We start from the raw sequence: 22,690 nt of genomic DNA, 5'->3' as shown, positions 1-22,690 counted from the left end.
TTAAATACGCTTGCGACAGTTGACAACGGAGGAGGAACAAAAGTATGTGGAAATGAAATGAAAATTTTCAATTCATAAGTGTTTTTGTAAATTTTCCTTCTTTTCTTTTCTTTTTCCATTTATTTTTAAAACACATACATTGTAAGGTTGTTTTTTTTTATAACAGCTAATTAAAAAAATAAATAAATATATAAATATATAAAAAGGCTAATTAAAAATAAATTAGAAATGACTTGTTTTTTCTGTATTTTTTTTAACTTTGGTATAAATTTAATTTAGGGAAATGGAAGAGGATAACCAGATGTTAGCCAACGCGCTTGATAATTTCCAAAAGAAAAATCGTTCGGTATGTGTACATTTAAAAGCTATCTCAAACTTTTAAACATTTTTTTTAATTTAATTTTTTTTTATATTGCTTTGTAATTTTAATCCTTATCCTATTCATGTTTTACAGGGGAAATCAACAAAGGTGAAATCAAAAAAGGAGAAGGGGAAGGGTGTAGCGTGTAAACTTTGTGGGTTCCTTTCCCGAAGTAAAAGAGAATTACTGCTTCACAAGCGCCAGCATCGAACAGGTGATGCCGCTACACATCCGTCCACCTCCTCTGTCTGTTCCGTTCCCGACTCGCCCGGACCGTCCACCTCCTCTGGCCGTTATGTTCCGGACGACTCTGGTCCGTCCACCTCCTCCGCCAATATTGCTTCAACCGAAACAAGACCTACATTTAGATGTAGGACATGCGGAGAAATAACGAACAATAGACGGGAATTATACCTTCATCAAAGACTCCGCCATCAACATGGGGAAGGATTTTCAGATCTTCAATTTCCATGGGAAGAAAATGGAGACCCTGCACCATGGGCGGGTGATGAAAATTTAGAAAGAACCTATAAAGCAAATAGAAATTTCATTTTGGGAAAAGGCGAACAAAGTTCAGTCCAAAAATCGGTAAACGTTTCCATTCAAAATGTTACAACTGAAAACTTGATTGAAATTATTCAAAATTCTTCTCATTCCGAGGACCGGGCCTTTAGATTAAATTTATCTTTCGGCTTTATTCTTAGAAACATTGAAACTGGAGATTATAGATATTTTATACCTGACAGAAATGAATCAGTTTTTGATCGCCCGGTCCTCATTAACAACATGTCTGAAATCCAGAAAAAATTACGCCTTAGACTAAATTCATTAAACATATTGGAATATTTATTAAGACAAAGGCCAAACAGTAAATGGCAGGTAGTACAAATTACGAATGTCAAAATTTATTTCTTCCGCACGAAATTTTTATTCAGTTAAAGTTTAGAGATCAAAATATTTATTTTTTAATTTGTATATATTGTTATTTAAGTTGTTACCGATTTTTTAACTGTATGCTTTGTTCGTCTTGGGGGAAGGAGAGCGGTACTCTCTAATGTACCGACAAAGAGACCGCTTTGCTCGTCTCGCAGACATCATACGGCCAGCGACCCGAACTCTACAGCTGGAATAAACAAGTGTCTGGGTAGCGCAATATACAAGTGTCTGGGTAGCGCTAGTATATAAGTCCAGCCGGTTCAGCACCGTTATTCCAGTCCAGAAGCTCAAGAGACAGAGATGCAGAAGATGATGTTGGCGATTTTAGTTTTAACCATTGTACCAATTGTTAGTCCATGCAGTATTGCAAGTGGGACTTTGCACTGTACTAACTTGCAACGTGCAGTTTCAACTTTGCAAAGAGGCATCAGCATTTCCATCATGACCATCGACAATGCAGCAACCACGGGACAGTTGATTGATTTAAGCAGATTCCCCAGACTACAGAAGATCCAGATTCTAAATACAGACTTGACGTGTGATGATTTCAAACTGACGAGGGGAACAACGCTTATGTTAAAAGACAAATTTTGCGAGGTAATTTTTTAAATTCTTTTTTCATCACAGGGGTCAATCTTAATTTTAATATTATTTTGAAATAATTAACTTTCCCCCTTTATGCTTTAAATTCTTGTCTCGTAATTTACATTAATTAGTTTAAAAAATCAGCTCGGTGATATCATTTTGCAAGACTGTTTGTTTGTCATCTAATGTAATGATTAATTTTTTTTATTTAATTGCAGTATTCCGGTACGACAGAAGCTAGCTACCACACAACAAAATCGTTTGCATCTGTCCTTACCGAGTCTGCAGCGGTGGCATTCAGTAAGTGAAACTTTACATATTAAACAAATTCTTTTGTTTTACCATTCTATAAATTGTGAAAAACAATTTACATAATTTTTATCAGATCAATGGAATTCGATAAACAAACTATTTCAATAAAAATATAAATAATTTCAGACAGTCCCTGGATCATTGCTACGGGGATCCTGACAGGAATTGTAGTGATATGTGTTCTATGCGGAACTGTTCTGTTGATTAGAAGACTTTTCCGAAAGAGAAATTCTCTAATTCGTATTGACACAGAATCTGTGCAAGAATTTAATGTTCAGGAGTTTAGCATCATGAGAGAATTTAAATCGGACTGATTTCTTCATTGTAGTACTCTTTGTGATGGTAAAATTACTGTTAGCTGTTTGTGATCGAGGAGAGTCCTTGTCTGCGCCTACTGAACATCAGAGAACCCCGCCGCCGCAGCCAGTCCGCGCAATCCGCCGCTCAACGAGAGTCCGAAGAGTGCCACAGCGATACGGACATTAATCAAATTTGAGTGTGTTTGTGGACTTTTGTAAATATTAGTGCTGTTTCCCTGTAAATTATTTGTTCTTTTATTCATGTTATATTATTATATTTTCCATGTACATACTTAGAGCAGGTTTAAAACGAAACAATGAATAACGAGTAAATGGTTTGTGACAGTATGTAACAACACACAAATAAATTGATAATACGTTTGATTTTTTTTTATTCTTAATTTTCTATTTCCAAGGAGGAAAGACTTGGTTAAAAACACTGGATTATTAAAAGAGATTGTACAAACCAAGCTGAAATCTCAACAGTGTATACAGAAATTTAGATAAATTCCGGTCTAGTGGTCAATAAAGATTAACAATGGGAGTAAAGGAAATAAATGAAATAGTGAAATAAATAAGGCATTCTGTTCAGATTAGCTAAAAACTATAAGGTGTGATAAGATAAAATCCATAAAATCCTTTTTCACTTGTGAATGAAAATGGATTAAGGAAAAAGATGAAAGAATAAAATTAATCCAATTGTAATTTATTGGATTATTTTCACTCATTCAAGTATGGGATTTAAAGACATGACAGGATTATGGTATCAGTTTAGAAAATGGTATTGAATGAAGTGTAAGGTGGTGTAAGAAAATTAATCTAATTAGCTATAATCAAATGCAGATCAAGGATGATTTTACCTATGAATTTACACCCCGTTATATTATATTGTACAATCTTATGGGTGAGAAGGGGTTGTTTGTAATAAACAAGATTAGTAAGCATAGTAATGATTTTCTGTTAAAAAGAGAATGTTCAAAAGAGTTTCATTCAAATTTTTTTGTAAACTGTCGAGATCGTAATGGCCAAAGAAAGTTACAGTCTTTCTCTAAGCAATGAGAGATGTTTGAGAGTTTTTCCAAATGATTACCACACGATAGTTGATATCAGAACCATGGAGGATGACGAATTTTGTAAACAAAAGGGACAGGAACTCTCCTTGTCTAAATGGAGAATTTTGTGCGATCACTTAGAGGATTTGGAAAGCGCAATGACTGAAGTGAAATCTGAAAAAGACGTAAACTTTAAGCTTCATCTCGGTGGAAATGTATATGTGACAATTAACTCTCCTTACATGTGTTTGAATATCAGAGAATTCCAACCAGGAAAGTATTCAAAAAACAAAAAAAACGATGTACCCTACACCAAAAGGCGTCTCCTTAAGATTCAAAGAGTGGACCAAGCTAATGACCAATCTTGAGGAAGTTAACTTTCAACTACCGGTCGAACTGGACTCCGTAGTGCCATGCCACCTTACCCACCAAAACCAGATGGGAATGATCGAATGTTCCGAGTGCAATCCAAATGCTGATGTTTAACAAACTGTAAAGTATACTGTGTATATATATGTCGCAAATTAAATTAAAGAAGTGAGTGTATATTGTTTTTCGCACAAAAATCTTGTAAACTTACTTTCTTAAATGTTTGTATCATGAATAAAACTTATTTAAAACTGTAAATGATTTTTTTATTTACAATTTTTGATAGCATGGATATATAGAAAAGGTCATATGAAACTCATTTTAGCTCATTTTAATGTTGTCTGTGTTCAAGTCAACATGTTTCCTTTCAATAGTTGTACGACTATATCTATATCTGGAACGACAGGGTCGGGGAAGACCACACTTGTCAGGAAAATTATTCACTTTATGAAGTCAATGTTTTTCCCAACTCCACCTGTAAAAGTTTTGTATTGTTATGGTGTTTTTCAAGAGTTCTTCAACGAAATGGAAGAGTTATTTCCCTTTGTCACCTTTCGTCAAGGTCTGCCAATTGACACCGATATTAATGATTTAACTGAGAATAACTCTCATAATATGATTGTCATTGACGATTTGATGAACGAGTTAGTCGCAAACAAAGAAATGGAAAAGCTTTTTACGCAGGGTGCACATCACAAAAAACTTACAATTTTATATTTAAATCAAAACATGTACTGTCAGGGAAAACATTCAAGAACTATAAATCTGAATACCCACTACATGGTGTTGTTAAAAAATCCTAGGGATGTTTCACAAATTCAGTGTTTAGGTAAACAGGTATTTCCAGGAAAATCTTATGCATTAACCGAAGCATATGAAGACTGCATGAAAAATCCATTTGGTTATCTGGTGTTAGATTTATCTCCTCATGCGGAAGAAGCGTACCGTATCCGCACGGGTATATTTCCAGACGAGGACTGTGTTGTATATAAACCTTTGTAAACTGATTAGCCATTCAGTTTTATTTCATACGTTGAAGAATGTACGTCGTTAATTATGAGTAAAACATTAAAATCTGTTTCGACTTATCTAAAATTATTGTTAGATAAGGACACACCCAAGGAGCAGAAATTTGGACTCTTATATACTGCAAATAAGAAACAGATCTTAGCATTAGTGGAGATATTTCATAATCTTTTGTATGGCTCCATTTCACTCACAAACAGAGCTCAGAAATTCTTAAAAAAGAACCACACTGTTCTCCAAAAATTTATAAACCCGAAAAAATCACTACAGACTAAAACACGTGCATTAAAAACTCGTTATAAATTATTTTCTCAACTGCTAGAAGAAGTGAATGGATTAATTTTAAAACTTATAAAATGAAGTACACTCAGAAAATGGTTCTTGTACCTCATGAAAAATATCAATTATTATTACGAAAACTAAACGAAGAAGATTCAAAAGAAGAAGAACAGAAAGAAATTTCCGGTGAACAGTCAAGATCAGCTCTAATCAACGAAACGAAAACCAGTGATGATACAGAAAACGTAAGAGGATCATCTACTAAAACAGAGGATAATTTTTCATTACCGATCACTGCTAAATCAAAGCAAGAAAACTCTGAAAAGCGAATTCCACCCCCTGGTTTACCAGCAAAGATTCCCGTTGTTAAGAAAAAAGTTAAACGACATATGAAAAAGAAAACAAAGTGGATTAAACTTAAACTATAGCAATGCAAACTGAAACAGATTACCTGCATTCAATTTATTACGACAGCGCACATCCTGCAGCTTATGCTGGAGCAGATAAATTATACAGAGAAGTGGAAAAAGAAGGAAAATTTAATATTTCTAGAACTAAAATCAAAAATTGGCTTCAAGAACAAGAGACATTTAGTTTACATAAACAAGCAAGAACTAAGTTTACCAGAAGAAAAGTGGTTGCCACTTACAAAGACTATCAATGGGATGCAGACACTGCCATTTTAGACTCTTATAAATCTTCAAATGACGGTTTTACTTCATTTTTATTAGTGATTGATATCTTTTCTCCTTATGTTTGGACTGTTCCCTTAAAAACTAGAAAAGGTATAGAAATGACAAGTGCGCTTCGAGAAATATTTCAGCAAGGACGAAAACCACACACGTTCCGCACGGATAAAGGAAGTGAATTTGTAAATTCTAATGTAAAACGCTTAATGGATATCAAAAAGATTAAACACTTTGTGACACAAAATTCCGTGAAAGCTTCTTATGCCGAGAGAGCAATAAAAACAATCAAGTCTAAACTGATTCGAATAATGACACATAAACAATCGCATCGCTGGATTAATGAATTAAGTGATATAACTGAAAGTTACAATAATACTTATCATCGATCTATTAAGAAAACACCAGAGAGTGTGACTAATGATGACCGTTTTAATTTCTGGAATTTACAAAAGATGGACAATCAGGTCGGTACCGTCTTTAAGAGATACAAGTTTAAAGTAGGTGACGTAGTACGAATAACGTATTTACGGAATGCGTTTCCAAGAGAATATGATGAACGATGGACTCGAGAATTGTTTACAATAAGTTCAAGATTCGTAAAAGATAATAATTGTTTATACACTTTGAAAGACTATGGCAATGAACCTATTTTGGGCACTTTTTACCAAGAAGAATTACAACGCGCAAGAGTGACAAATGACACTGTGTACAAAATCGAAAAAATATTGCGAAAACGAATGCGGAATAACACAAGAGAAATTTTAGTAAAGTGGTTAGGATGGCCAAATAAATTTAACAGCTGGATCTTACAGAGTCAGTTACGAGATATACAATCATGACCACACAGCATTTTTTATTCTGTTCTTCTAAAGACTGTTTAAATTTTCACCCCGATAATAATTCACACGACTTTGTCATTGAACTACCCAAAACACTTCATTTAGATGGCGATTGGGAATGTGCCCTTATGGATGTTAAGTTTGAAAATCTCAGCACAAAGAGAAATGAAATGATAAATATTATGTCAGACTTGTGTAATAACAGTTATATTAATTTTCGAAAACTTCCCATGTTACGGAGATTTCAACTACTGGACGGAAGTTACGAATTTAAGCAGCCATTTTATATTCCTGTTGCGCGCGATCAAATTCAGAGATTTCGTATATATATTAAGTACGATCACGACAACATCTCGTCATTATCAATCAGTACTTTGTATTGTACACTTCACTTAAGAAAATGTCCTGGAAACCGTTTGTACCCAATGTAGAAGAGTGGAAAAATCATTTTTTACGAGCCAGCCAGATGAAATATATTCCTAAACAAAAGTCTTACGTGATTGGACAGTTTGGTAAAGGTGAATCTGTTTTGCAGCCAAAGATAGAACTCGTAACACCCACTCAACAGGCGGTAGAGAGGGCGAAATCAGACCTGAAAAAACGAGAGCGGGAAGGGGGACCAGTTTTAAAGTTTGAGCCAGATGAACCAAAACCAAAGAAGACAAAGAAAAAACAAGCTAAAAAATTTGTATATACACAATAAATAATAATTAGTTTATATTAAGTTGTCATTTTTCATTTATACGCCAACCGAGAAACATGTTTTTCGCAGAGGGCTCGGAACCAGCTTTCAGTCATAAATTGTCTCTATTTCATAACTTACCTACTGATGCTGGGGTAGAACAGACTGAATGGATTGACGTGCGTCCTGTAGGTAGTACATCTCATGGAGGTGTAATTGAATTCAATATTTCGGGTGCCTCTACAAATTATTTAGATTTACGACGAACTCGACTCTTTTTGAGAGCACGAATTTTACACGAGGATGGCACACCTTTAAAAGACAAGGAAAAAGTAGGATTCGTAAATTTAGCTTTACAGAGTTTGTGGAATCAAGTAGATATTTCAATACAACAACAGGTCATTACACCCACAGTTTCCACAAATTATGCCTATAAATCATACATGGACGTTTTTCTAAAGTATGGAACCTCATCTCAGAAACCACCGTTAGAAGCCCAGTTATTCATTCCCGATTCCGCTGGATTTATGGATGTCTGATGCGTTTGGAGGGGGGAATATGGGATTATTTCAGAGGGCTTTACTCACGGAAAAGAGTTCTTTTGTGGATTTAGAGGGTCCGTTATACATGGATATTTGTCAACAAGATCGTTATCTCATTAACGGCGTGCAGGTGGGGATTAAATTATGGCCGAGCAGAGAGTCGTTTTGTTTGATATCTGCCGTAAGCTCACCAAAATATCGGATTCATATTGAAGATAGCATTTTAAGATGTTGTTACCTGAAAATTAATCCCGGAGTCCTCTTAGGGCATAATGAAGCAATCAAAAAGCAACCAGCACTATATCCTTTTATGAAATCAGATATTAAATGTTTCGGAATTCCAGCTGGTCAGTTTCACCTAAACGTGGATGATGTTTTTCAGGGAGAAATTCCACAACACCTTGTTGTGGGTTTCGTTTCCTCTAAATCTTACAGCGGCAGTTATGGCACGAACCCTTTTAATTTTCAACATTTCAATTGTAACTTTGCTGCTTTTTACGTAGATGGAAAATCTGTTCCATCTGCACCATTCGAGCCTAATTTTACTTCCAACAATTTCATCAGTGAATACCTGAGTTTGTTTGCTGGTAAGAAGTATGAAACAGAAAACCAAGAAATGGTGCTCAGTCGATCGGATTTTTCTAGGGGATATTGTTTTTTTGTGTTCAGTATTAACCCGTCATGCGAAAATGATGATACATTACCACTTTTAAGGAAGGGGCACACCCGTCTTCAGCTCAAATTTGACAAAGCACTCCCAGAATCTGTTATGGTAAATTCCCAGCTTTGATGAGTATTGACGCCAGTCGCAACGTTGACGTAAAATAATGAATTCTTCTCAGTTACAATCACTTTTGCTCAGAGACTATAAAACTGCTAGTCAAGTTAAAGGTATTTTCGCAGCTGATGAATTACCGGTGCATCAAAAATTGAATGGATTTTACATTTTAAATACGGATAAAAGAGGTTTACCCGGACAACATTGGTGTCTGTTTTATTTTGATGAACATTGTTCTGAATTTTTTGACTCTCTCGGACATCCTCCCGAATATTATCAACGCTATTTTAAAGATTACTTAGTATCGAGAGGACTACAATACAGATAAAATGCTATGTCATTACAAACATCACAGTCAGTTATTTGCGGCTTGTATTGTATTTTTTATTGCTATCTTCGCTGTCGTGAAAATTCTTTGCTTGATATTGCTCAGCCATTTGTAAATTCCACCCTCGATAATGATTCGATCGTCTGTAATTTTCTTGAAGAGCATTTTTTCATATCAATAAAAGTGTAAATTTTATACTAAGCTCTTTCATTTCTTTGTTGACTTGCATACGAGATGGACGTGGTATACTCTCTAAGAAACAAACAAATTAGCATTAAAGCTAGGGCAACTATTGTCGTGGTTGGACTGCTCTTATTTACACTGGTTATTGTTTTAACAACAATTTCATCTATTCCGGATACGAATGACAATAAAAGTTTGAACAATACACAAAGTGTTGACTCTAATACGACACTGTGCAGTTTTATCAAGATGTTTCCAGTGACCAGCAATCTTAAAGTAACAGTGTGCGTTTTTAGGAAAGATGTTAGGATTGACATTCGGTACTTCTTCCGTGATGTACCAACTATTCGAGGGTCAGTGGAATGGATTACTTAAACTTGTACCTGTTGTCGAAAAAACTTTACAAACAGTATAAATAAAACAAAGTATCGCTTTTGTAAATAATGATTTATTCGGCAACATGCGTTGTAATGATATGTAAATGTTAATTAAAAATTGAACACTGTTTATTTCAGTCTTTGACATATTTTACAAATAAATTTACAAACACGTTTAAGAGTTTTTGTATCCGAGTTTGATAACAAATCAGAAAATTTAAGTGGATTTGACCTCTGACAAAACTTTTTAGGTAAATATTTATTTCGAAACTTGGACATAGCTTTGCATTCTAAAATGTAGTGATACTCCACAGCGTGAAAGTTCTTTTCACATAATTCACAAAATATTACTCTACTTGATTTCATTTTGAAATGAAGATTGATGTCTTGCTTGCTGTCATGTTGTTTCTTGTGTAGTTTGTATTGAAACCTGTCTTCTGATATGTGTCCACAACTTTTACACACAAATATTTTCATCTTTTCACTTTTACCAGACTTGCGATTTTTGCCATGCATACACCAAGGACTGTTTAATAACTTGTTTATCACATTTAATTCTCTCTGTTCTTCATGCAGTAAAAGTTCCGTTTTGCGAGATTCAACATATCTGTGATTTTCAAATCCATTTATCTTTGACCATTCTATCAGATTATCTCGTTCCTTAAAGTTATTTATAATGTTGTAAAGTTGTAGTTCAATTGTTGATATTTCTGTCTCCGTAATAAAAGCTGGTTGTTTCCTTTAATACAAGAAGAAAATCATAGCTTTTTATAATTAGTTTTATTTTATTTTATAATTAGTTTTATTTTATTTAATTTTATTTTATGTTTTTTTTTTTTTTTTTTGTTTTTTGTTTTTTTTTTTGAAAGCGTTTAAGAAAAATACAAAATTCATAACCTAAAAAAAACAAAAACAGTTTCTTACCAATGTTCCCCGTCTCCACTAGATAGAAAGAATAATTTGTCCTGAATCAGAGGATGATATCGGAGATTATATTCCTCACTCCAATTAATTAATTTTGCCCATTCATTAATTTGTTTCACACTCTGACCTATAATTTCTTCCTCAGCAAAGTAAATGTTAGACTCCATTATTGTTTATCAGTTTCAATTTAAAAAAAAAAAATGAGTGTGAACTTGTCTCTTAAAGTTATAAAATAATGTAGATTCAATCAAGCTGTAACAAGTTTAAAATTATTAAGAAATTAAACCGATGACCGTAACTTTGTTGTTTGAATTACAAAGAGGATTGAGGGTTCTAATGAATGATAATTCTTTTATTTAACTTCATGGCTAACAGTTTATATGAAATCCCTTAATACTATTAATCTCATTGACAAATGATAAAAACACTTACTGGGTAGTAAGGTATTAATCTATCTGAGGACACCATAATCAAAGAAAATCAACAAAAGAAATCATGTTTATTAAATTTAATAAGGTGGTGAATATGTACAACATAATTTATTTATCTACAAATTCATCTCATATTTACAAAAGTTTTAATTCATATACAAATTGATCCAGGTAATATATATACATAGCACTTATTGTTCCATTAGTTCAAGCAAATTTGAGACATTTTGTTCATCGTCCAAATCTCTTTTTTCAGGACACAGCTCAATATCCAACACTTCGGTATCGATCCCGTTGTTTAGCACTTTTCTTTTGCAATAGAAGTAGGAAAAACCACACCTCTCTTGCTCATAGGTAAATATGGTGTTGTTTCGGGCACGGAATCCTTTGTTATATCCAATGGCGGACTTGCGACTTTTTAGCACTTTTCTAAATGTTTGAAGTGGCGCATTCACAAATCGTTTGGTTATTCCCTTACAACTGAATTTTACATTTTGAAATGTTCTGGGACGATACGAATTCATACGCTTTGTTTTCCTGTTGCAGGCTTTCCTCAAAAGTTGGTAAGCTTTCTGCTGTAGCCGCGGGTCTCGAACGCTTGTTTGGCTTACAATATATGTCTTGGAGCAAAGACCAATCATTTCGTCACCAGTATATTCTAATTTGAATAAACCCGGGGTTCTCTTGTCGTGTTTTTTGTGCTTCTGACAGCATTCATGGGGAAACCAGTGCACAAGATCATCTGCCTCTATTTCCGTATCCGTACACTAATTCATTAACCCATGACGGAATTCACCTATGAGTTCTGGTTTAACGATGGACTCCAGGTTACGCCCAGATATGGCCATATAAGCACTATCAGTGTCCATTTCGCAGTAGGCAAAGTCACTTCTCTCCACATACTTGTCAACAAAGTCATAATAAAATTGCAACATCCTTAATTTGGCATATTGTAAAATAAAATAACCAAGTTGGACTGGGAGGTCATAAGAAATTCTACTTTTTGCTTTTTCTATTTCGTAAACATGGTGTCCTAGATCGGTGAGATTAATGAATTTGGAATCATTCACTTCTATGGTGGCTTCTTCAATTCCTTTCACATGTTTTATTTCCCGATGTTTAGACTGATCCATGATAAGTGATCCATAGCTAGAATTACCTCTCAACTTTGATGTATCAGCTAATATTGCCATAGATGGATCCCTATCTCCAAGGCGTCGGTCGTTGGTCACTTCGCGCACAAACTCTCGAAAGCATCTACTGGGGGTATATTCAACCACCTGGTAAATGCGGGTTACATCCATTCCATGGTTGAGATACCATTTCAAGAGTGGTGTAGCTAGAAGAATTTTTCTAGCACGTAAGCCACCTACGAGGAGTCGACGAGGTTTTCACTGAGATTGTTTTCACGGGCATGATTCTGCATGTGAGAACCAATGGCGTTGAAGGGAATGTCTGTAGTGCAAAATATAGGTGCCATCTCCTGAAAATATTCGTATGGAGTTAAACTTTTTTGTATATGGTCCGGCCACTGCTCAGGAATTTTAATGTCCACTTCAACCATTCCAAAGAGGGTCTCATCCAGAACGCCTTGTAAAATCTGATTTTCGGTAACACATCCCTTGAATTTTTTGTAAAACTGTGGCGTTTTGTCAGTAATCATTTTCTGTAAACAGGCACTTTGTTGCTTGAGCAAATTGTACTCGCACTCCCATATTTCGTTTACGGAAAACCCCTCCTGTCTTAAAAAATCGGATGTTTCTTGGGTCTTGTTGAATAGAGATTCTCTTTTTTCATGCCACTTTTTGACTTTGATATTTTTTGTTAAATGACAGTCATGTCCATGAAAATAACATCCGTGGAACTGGAATATGGTATTCGTGTCCGCACAGAATCCATCCACTGGATAGGGTCCCACGCGTTTCTCTTTGCCGGTATTCAAACGATGCTGAATGAAATGCCCCGAGACAGAACTCATGTAATCCAACCAGTAGAATGCAGACATGTATCTATCTCGGACTTCTCCTCGAAATCCATTCTCGGCACGTCGACGAATAAATGGTCCGGTAGGCATGTTCTGGTCTATGAACTGAGAACCTTGCAAATAAAACATTATTCAAATTTGAATGAATACAAAAATTTGTTCAATAAATAAATTCAAAATATTAATTAAATAAAACAAAACTTACCTTTTAACAGACATTGTTTCTGATCAATTTAATAAGAAACATTTGCGAAGTTTTTTGACATAGTGTGTTAAACGTGAAGTTGACTCTAAAACGGGTATGTCTGATAGCATAAAATCCTGTGCGTTTTATTAGAAGCTTTATGAAAAATGTGTTAAAATGCGCCATAGTTAGGTGAAGACATGAAATTCTGATATCGGTCAAAACGATTTCTTAATATAATAAGAAGAAAGGTTTGATAGATATAATCTTATTAAAGTCATAAATTATCTTATAAGTAAATCAGAAAAAGTTTGTTGTAATCTCATTACAGTCATAAGTGAAGAATATAATCCTATCAGCATTAAGAATGAAAGTTGATGACAATTTCTATTGTTAAAAAAAAATATGAATGGCTTAGTATTAACTATTAGGCAATGACAAAGTCAGATTTAATCTTATTAAGAATTTACGACAGTGAGATTGCTTGAATATAATTAACGCAATATATGTGGACAGGTGAAGACACTTTATTCTGACATCGGTCAAAATAATTTCTTGAAATACTTAGAAGAAAGATTAAATAGATATAATCTTATTAAAGTCTTAAATTTTCTCATAAGTAAATCAGAAAAAAGTTTGTTGTAATCTCTTTACAGTCATAAGTGAAGAATATAATCCTATCTGCATTAAGAATGAAAGTTGATGACGACTCCGTCTAGAACTCATTAAAGATTATTATAATCCATTAAGCACTGAAAAGTCAGATTTAATCTTATTAAGAATGAACGACTGTGAGATTGATTCAATTTAATTGGATTATCAAGGTTATATTTGATATTAACGAATGTCTGTTTACGGAAAAATAAATATATTTTCAATGCTCTATATATTTGTTAATAAAAAAAAAAGAACAAAAACATGTGAGTTACTGCGTTTAGTGTAAGATATGGACGTTAAAAACTGAAATCATTATTTATTCATACATAATATCAACAGTTAATAGATTACTGACCGAATTATTTTACACAACTACATATTATACCTTCACTTTAAAATCATTCTTTTATAAAACCTTATTTTTTTTCATGCTAATTCTACATTTATATATGTCCCGGATTCATTGAATTTATTCTTTGTTCGTTCAAATAAAAATTGGTAAAACATCTCATTTTATTCAAAACCCTCTTGTTCGATCTTCTTGATCTGGCCGCTTTCGTTGCGCTAAGTCTTAGATCCACCTTGCTTGTTTACCAGTTAATCGCCATATTGGATCCGCCGTCTCGCTGCGCTCGAAGGGCGCAGTAATCATCACAGGGCGCCGCCATCTTGGAGTACAGGTAAAGCCGCCCACTTAGATCCGCCATTTTAGACCCCCGGCTTGTTGATCGAGCTAAGCTAATTAACACCTCTTCGTCGCCATCTTGGATCACAGGTAAAACCGCCCCTCTTAGATCCGCCATTTTAGACCCCGATGTCTTGATCGAGTTAATCGGATTAACACCTCTTACAATAACAGATTAAATCCCCCCCATTCATCAGGGGATTAGCACGAGAACCTACCTCCTTATACTACTATTGACTTCATTTTAGTACTACATATTGTGATTGAAGTTGAAAATAATCAACAAATAGATTTACAGAATAGAGAGATTATGATTGATATTGTAAATAAAATTAAGAAAATTGAACAATATTTGATACAGGAACTACTTGGTATATATGTACATGAGCAAATGAGTCTCTCTCTCTCTCTCTCTCTCTCTCTCTCTCTCGATCGTATTTTTCAAAACTAATCCAGAAAAGTAATACATGTACGTAAGTTACAAGTCAATTATTTGAAAGACAATACTCAATTCTATACGATAAACGATACAAATAGTTTAATAGTTTATGATACAAAGGCTGTCGATTATGATTCTAATAAATGAAATAAAGTTGTCAAAGTGTATTAATTAAGAATGATAAATTTGTGATATTCAGTAGCTGCACTGAAGTTCACTGGTCTGAAAAAAAAAATGGGATGGATGACCAGAGACTCCGGCCCGTCAATGAATTTTTTTTTTTCCGGAAAGCTACATGTACAGTTCTGCAGTTAGATATTCAAGTGATACTAAAATTTTCCCGGTGATTACCTTTTCCGTCCCAATTGATATTTAAAAAAAATATGTTATATGCATTCTGAAATTTACAGTTCTGGACATACGATATAGGTTTATTGTTATCTACATGTATAACCCGCTACCGATATTTAATCCCATAACAAAATTATGATGTTAACATACTATACTTAAAAAAGATCATTTACGGGTTTTGAATTAATTATAAAAACAAAATTCATTGCTTTAAAATCTTGAGGTATTTTATTAAAACTTAACTATCAACCCTGTAATACAAATAGGCATAGTGCAACACAGAAGTCGGTTATGAAGTTCAAACCTTGGCCACGTGACGGAGTTACCTATCAATGTTTAATCCATTTCATTGTTTACTTTTCAATAAAATAACGAATCATTTTTAAAGTAAGACTGGTCACCCTTATGATTCGGAAGATTCTCTTTAAAAGTTCAAAGTTGGTATAATCACGATAAAAACCATTCAAAAAATATGACTGGAAATATTTGTGTTGAAAACGGATTAATTTACTGTTTCAAAACGTAGAGAAAGCGCAAAGCTTGTGCGTTTAATGGTTAAATTAAAGTAACCGCAGATCGCTAGTCCGTACGCAATGAATACCCAAATTAAAAGTAAAATTACACATGGTTGGGAAATAAATTGTTGGTAACGTTAAAACAATTGAAATATAGAGATAACGAACATTTAAAATTTAAGACTGATTAAATGCTTAGCGTTTTGTACTTAAATCAAATCTAAGATATTAAGATAATTTATTTGAAAGATTCGATTTACTTAGAGAAAATAATATTTTCCCGTAAGTCGTTGTGTTTATAAATTAGATTTAGAACAACAATGTTTGATGACTGCGCACTGGTTTGTATGCACACGATGGACTGCTTTGACCACATGCGATCGAAGGAATGGTTAATGGTTGCGTAATTGTAAACAAACACAAAACCTGGCTAGACGTTTTGGATTAAGGCTACATGTATCATGATCTATTTAAAACGAAGATAAACCAACATAATCTCAAATATTCGATATTAATGATTGTCCATTAATTGTCGTGTTTACAAAATAGACTTAATACGCCGATTGTTATTTTGTTTACGACTGTGGGTCAATGGTTCACACGCTGTGGATCGCTTTAGATCTCCTCGGCCGCGCGTGATCGAGGGATGGGTTACGTAACGGTAAACAGAATAGAATCTGGGGTTCAGGTGAATTAAGAATCACGCAGTTAATGATTGTGAATTATTTGACTCTTAAAAGTTTTTTCGCGTTTATATTGCTTGCTTTCATATTTAAACAAAGAAAAGATACGTGTACTTTTTTCTGTTTCTCTCTCTTTCTCTCTTGGAAGGTTCTTTATTTTAAAACACAATAAAAAGAGAAAGTTGTCACCGAATAATCTGAATAGGAACCAAAGAGCGCGTTTAAAACCTAATTTAAAAAAAAAATTAGGATACAGCGTTGAAAGATATATTATTTATGGCAAGTTTATTTCAGTTATACGCATAAAGAGTTCTTCTTCACTAGCCAGATGAAAACGGGTCCTTGTTTACGGGTCTAGCTTTATTTCCCTACCATACACAAGACTCGAACAAAATAATATTTTCATGAGACAAAGAAGGTATAAAGGAACAACTTTTTATCGACAGCCATATCGAAATATTTTCTCGTTTTTGAGTTATAAAGCAAAAACTTTCAAGGGCCCTAGATCCCTAATTTAAGGGGCCAGCTCCTTTTTAGTGGTGTCAAATAAAAGGTAATTAAATTGTACACAACTTTTATTCTACATGTCTTAATAAAATATTTCTTATTTAAAAGGTACAAAGGAAAACATGTGTCAATTTTTGCTCTTTAATGCGTCCTAATTTTTGACCCCTATCTAGCGGCAGTTTGAACGCAGAAATCAAAAAACAAAAACCAATGTTCACAACTCCATTGCTTCTGTTTCTTATATTCAGTAGTATTTATTTTCCAACTTTTGTAGTCTCAGAATATTTGTCTGGAAATTAAGGACCCTAAATTTTCACTTAAAGGGAAATAACTCAAAAGCGGAAGTGGGTTTTGGAAAAATATTATATTATTCTGATAGAGTTTTGTAAAGTCTATAAACTCTGAAATTTTGATTAAAATCCGTTGAGAAATAAGCAAGATATGAGGCATCAAATGTAACAAGTAGGAAAAAGAAGATAAAATTTGGGCTGTAGCGGATGTTGATGTTTGGTATTTTGGGTAAAAATGAACATCCAAGTACAAATCTACATATGTTGCTCTGTCATCACTGAAAATCTCACGTTCCTGTGTTAAGTGCTCTCCTTGAAAATGCCCGGACAAACTAACCCTCGAAAATCACCAAATCTCGAAAATCTCCGGATCGGAAGTGACGTCATCAAAATAAAAAAATATATATCTAGATTATTTAATTCTCTATCAGACCTGAAAGTTTCATGAAAATTGGGCGAGCCGTTTCCGAGAACTCGCGTGCACAAAATCGGTAGGAAAAAAAAAACAATAATAACTAGATCCGATCTCGTTGCGAGCAACGAGTGGGTCTTCCCTCCGATTTCGATGAGGTGTCATTTTGATTGAAACAAGGACTATCTCTGTATTTTGAAAGACGGAGAACATCATACAATGTGTTTTGAAATCACTCAAAGGTTAAATAGAGTGAAATTTAAACGATTTAAATTTTTCAAAAGTTTAAATTAAATCCAAATGTTAAAACAAGGACTATCTCTGTATTTTGGAAGATGGAGAACATCATATAATGTGTTTTGAAATCTTTCAAAGGTTAAATAGAGTGAGATTTAAACGATTTAAATTTTTCAAAAAATTTAAATTAAATCCAAATGTTAAAACAAGGACTATCTCTGTATTTTGGAAGATGGAGAACATCATATAATTTGTTTTGAAATCTTTCAAAGGTCAAATAGAGTGAAATTTAAACGATTTAAATTTTTCAAAAAATTTAAATTGAAACCAACCATTAAAACAAGGACTATCTCTGTATTTTGAAAGATGGAGAACATCATACAATGTGTTTTGAAATCACTGAAAGTTAAATAGAGTGAGATTTAAACGATTTAAATTTTTCAAAAAATTTAAATTAAATCCAAATGTAAAAACAAGGACAATCTCTGTATTTTGGAAGATGGAGAACATCATATAATTTGTTTTGAAATCTTTCAAAGGTCAAATAGAGTGAAATTTAAACGATTTAAATTTTTCAAAAAATTTAAATTGAAACCAACCATTAAAACAAGGACTATCTCTGTATTTTGAAAGATGGAGAACATCATACAATGTGTTTTGAAATCTTTCAAAGGTCAAATAGAGTGAAGTTTAAACGATTTAAATTTTTCAAAAAATTTAAATTGAAACCAACCATTAAAACAAGGACTATCTCTGTATTTTGAAAGGTGAAGAACATCATACAATATGTTTTGAAATCTCTCAAAGGTCAAATAGAGTGAGATTTAAACGATTTAAATTTTTCAAAAAATTTAAATTAAATCCAAATGTTAAAACAAGGACTATTTCTGTGTTTTGAAAGATGGAGAATATCATACAATGTGTTTTGAAATCTTTCAAAGTTCAAATAGATTGAGATTCAAACAATTTAAAATTTTCAAAAAATTCAATTTGTTTCCAAATGTAAAAACAAGGACAATCTCTGTATTTTGAAAGATGGAGAACATCATACAATGTGTTTTGAAATCACTCAAAGGTCAAATAGAGTGAAATTTAAACGATTTAAATTTTTAAAAAAAATTAAATTAAATCCATATGTTAAAACAAGGACTATTTCTGTATTTTGAAAGATGGAGAACATCATACAATGTGTTTTGAAACCTCTCAAAGGTCAATTAGAGTGAGATTTAAACGATTTATTTTTTTCAAAAAATTTAAATTGCACTGAAATATTAAACAAAAGTCAACTTACATATTTTGAAGGAAGAGAACATCATTTGTTGCGTTTTTGTTGTTTATGGAAGCAATTTAAATTTTTTGAAAAATTTAAATCATTTAAATTTCACCCTATTTGACCTTTGAGAGATTTCAAAACACATTGTATGATGTTCTCCATCTTTCAAAATACAGAGATAGTCCTTGTTTTAACGTTTGGATTCAATTTAAATTTTTTGAAAAATTTAAATCGTTTAAATCTCAGTCCATTTGACCTTTGAGAGATTTCAAAACACATTGTATGATGTTCTCCATCTTTCAAAATACAGAGATAGTCCTTGTTTTAACATTTGGATTCAATTTAAATTTTTTGAAAAATTTAAATCGTTTAAATCTCAGTCTATTTGACCTTTGAGAGATTTCAAAACACATTGTATGATGTTCTCCATCTTTCAAAATGCAGAGATAGTCCTTGTTTTAACGTTTGGATTTAATTTAATTTTTTTGAAAAATTTAAATCGTTTAAATTTCACTCTATTTGACCTTTGAGAGATTTCAAAACACATTATATGATGTTCTCCATCTTTCAAAATGCAGAGATAGTCCTTGTTTTAACGTTTGGATTTAATTTAAATTTTTTGAAAAATTTAAATCGTTTAAATTTCACTCTATTTGACCTTTGAGAGATTCAAAACACACTGTTTGATGTTCTACAACTTTCAAAATACAGAGACAGTCCTTGTTTTAACATTTGGATTCAGTTTAAATTTTTTGAAAAAAATTAAATCGATAAAATTTTACTTTCTTTGACCTTTGAGAGATTTCACTTCATTGTATGATGTTCTCCATCTTTGGAAACAGTTTTGAATTTTTTAAAAAAAATTTAAATCGTTTAAATTTCACTCTTTTTGACCTCCAGTAGACTCCAAATCACTCTTATTCATGTTCTCATTATTTTAGATGTCCTTGATTTCATATTTTAAGGCTTTTAAATTATTCCAAATTTGAAAATTTTTGAAGTTTTAAATGCTGTAACAAAAATTCATCAAGTAGGAGCTTACCGCTTTTAACATTAGAGGATATATCAAAATCTTACGATTTTAAAGGTTTTAAAATTTGAAATTACAGTATTCAAAACTTTCAATGATTTAAATTGAATACACAAATTTTCATAATCACAGGTACATTATGAAATCACTATTTCAGACTTAATTGAATGTCCTTGCTTTCTTCTAGGTCACTGTGTATTAAACGTCGCTGAAGAAAATCGATAACTTATACATGGGCCGTCAAAATTCTCTAACACACCTGAGCTCATATTTTCTTTAAAATTGCACCTAAAATCAAAACAAATATACTGTAAGAAAGGTCACAGGAAGACCTATCAGACGTTGTAAAAAGTTTTAAAATCGGTCAAGAAATAAAACAGTAAAGATTTTTTAAAAATAAAAGGATATCCGTCAAAGATCAAAGAGTACGGTCATCCACAAGTGTCCTTGATAATGAGTTTGACATGTCCTGTCAAAAAAAAAGCTAACATACCTGAGCTCATATTTTCTTTATTAGTGCATTTACAAACAAAAGAAATACATTGTTGGAAAGGTCTCGTAAAGATCTATTTGATGGTGTATAAAGTTCTAAAATCGGTCAAGAAATAAAAGAGTAATGCTTTTTAAAAGAAATCAAAGGATATCTGCCAAAGATCAAAGAGTACGGTCATACACAAGTGTCCTTGACAATGATTTTGACATGTCCTGTCAAAACAAAAGGCTAACTTACCTGAGCTCATATTTTCTTTATTAGTGCACTTACAATAAAACCAAATATACTGTTGGAAAGGTCTCGTAAAGATCTATTTGACGGTGTAAAAAGTTTTAAAATCAGTCAAGAAATAAAAGAGTAATGATTTTTTAAAGAAAAGTTCTTAAAGTACACTTGCACTCAAGTGACCTAATACACCTGAGCTTATATATTGTTTATTAATGTACTCACATGCAAAACAAATACATTTTTGGAAAGTTCTCGCCAAGATCTATTTCACAATATAAAAAAATTTCAAAATTCGATTAAAAATTTTTTTTTGGAAAAATTTAACTTTAAAATTTGAAAAATTTAAACATCTTCTTAAAATTTCAAAAGTCAGGTGCACATGTCAAGGTCACAATTCTATCATTCCTGAAAATTTCAAATTTCTATTTTGCGCAGTTTCTTCGGAGTAGGACAGACCGGAATTGCAGAAAAACGTCAAAAATACGTCATATTTCGCGACCGGAAGTGAAATCATCAAAAATGAAAAAAACATCCCGAGGGAACATCGTTCCCTATCATCTCCGAAAGTTTCATAAAAATCCACCGAACCGTTACTGAGATACCGGTGTAGGAAAAAAAATAATAATAACTAGATGGTTCTCGTTGCGAGCAACGAGTGGGTCTTCCGTCTGATTTTGGATAAGATTAGTCAAGATCTTGACTGAGATATCTGTAAAAAGTGAAAGGATGCATATTGTTTAAAACATTATTCTGAGCATCTTTTTTTCATTTTTGCTTATCAAAATATTTCCCCTTGTTGGAGGTGTCAAAGATTTAGCATTCTGGCCCCTTATGGCCCCTTATTACGTAACATATGATCAAAATTTTATAATATATAGTTGCATATTGTTAAGATGAACATTTTTGCTTCAGTAATTTATACCAAAATATAGATCATTAAAGAGTTATAGATGAAAGACTTTTGGCCCTTCTGAGCCCCTAATTTGAGGGGTCAGCCCCTTTTTCTTGATATCAAATAAAAGGTCTTGTGATTTTGAAGACTTTTTGTTCAACAACTATTCAGAAATTTCCTTTCGTTTAAGAGATATATAGAATAACAATATTTAGGGGCCAGCCCTCCAACTCCTTAATGGGGATGTCTTGCAAAAATTAAGAGGGTGTATATAGTTTAGAACATTATTCTGAACATCTTTTGTTCAATATTGCTTATCAAAATATTTCCCCTTTTCGAGATATAAAGTGTCAAAGATTTAGCATTCTGGCCCCTTATGGCCCCTTATTACGTAACATATGATCAAAATTTTATAATATATAGTTGCAGATTGTTAAGATGAACATTTTTGCTTCAGTAATTTTTAACAAAATATTGATCATTAAAGAGTTATAGATGAAAGACTTTTGGCCCTTCTGAGCACCTAATTTGAGAGGTCAGCCCCTTTTTCTTGATATCAAATAAAAGGTCTTGTGATTTTGAAGACTTTTTGTTCAATATGTTTTAACAAAATACTTCTATTTAAAATGTTATTATAAGAAATGTCTCTAAAATTCACTCGTAAATCACGTCCTAAATTTCGACCCCTACCCAGCTTCCATACTTCGCACTTCCGGAAAATTTGAAAACCAAGGTGCACATCTAGAACATGTCCTCTATCACCACTGAAAGTTTCAACACTCTAGCATTTGTCGTTCTTGAGTTTTTGTGCAGACACAAGGTCTATGTAAAATCGATC

General features: G+C 32.9%; 2 protein-coding genes across 4 annotated transcripts; one reads left to right on the top strand and one right to left on the bottom strand.

Annotated features, from left to right (window-relative positions):
- Nucleotides 1–264: 264 nt before the first annotated feature.
- Nucleotides 265–2,903, top strand: LOC133198664 (uncharacterized). Of its 3 annotated transcripts, none has more exons than XM_061334701.1 (4): nucleotides 265–346; nucleotides 455–1,894; nucleotides 2,101–2,182; nucleotides 2,321–2,903. In XM_061334701.1, exons 2-4 carry the CDS (start codon nucleotides 1,598–1,600, stop codon nucleotides 2,506–2,508), a joined length of 567 nt encoding a protein of 188 aa, XP_061190685.1. In that variant the 5' UTR covers nucleotides 265–346; nucleotides 455–1,597; the 3' UTR covers nucleotides 2,509–2,903. The 3 variants fall into 2 exon arrangements, 2 of the variants coding, with proteins under 2 accessions (XP_061190686.1, XP_061190685.1); XM_061334702.1 differs by having other exon boundaries at nucleotides 2,523–2,903.
- Nucleotides 2,904–11,759: 8,856 nt separating this feature from the next.
- LOC133198129 (uncharacterized) lies at nucleotides 11,760–12,296 on the bottom strand. Its single transcript, XM_061334272.1, has one exon. The coding sequence runs from the start codon at nucleotides 12,294–12,296 to the stop codon at nucleotides 11,760–11,762; it is 537 nt and encodes a 178-aa protein (XP_061190256.1).
- Between the last annotated feature and the right edge of the window lie 10,394 nt (nucleotides 12,297–22,690).

This window comes from Saccostrea echinata, unplaced genomic scaffold (genome assembly GCF_033153115.1).
Source record: "Saccostrea echinata isolate AGI-Se365-2 ecotype Australia unplaced genomic scaffold, CSIRO_AGI_Sech_v1 ptg000033l, whole genome shotgun sequence".
Taxonomy (NCBI): Eukaryota; Metazoa; Mollusca; class Bivalvia; order Ostreida; family Ostreidae; genus Saccostrea; species Saccostrea echinata.
This window is presented reverse-complemented; position numbering and strand designations above follow the sequence as displayed.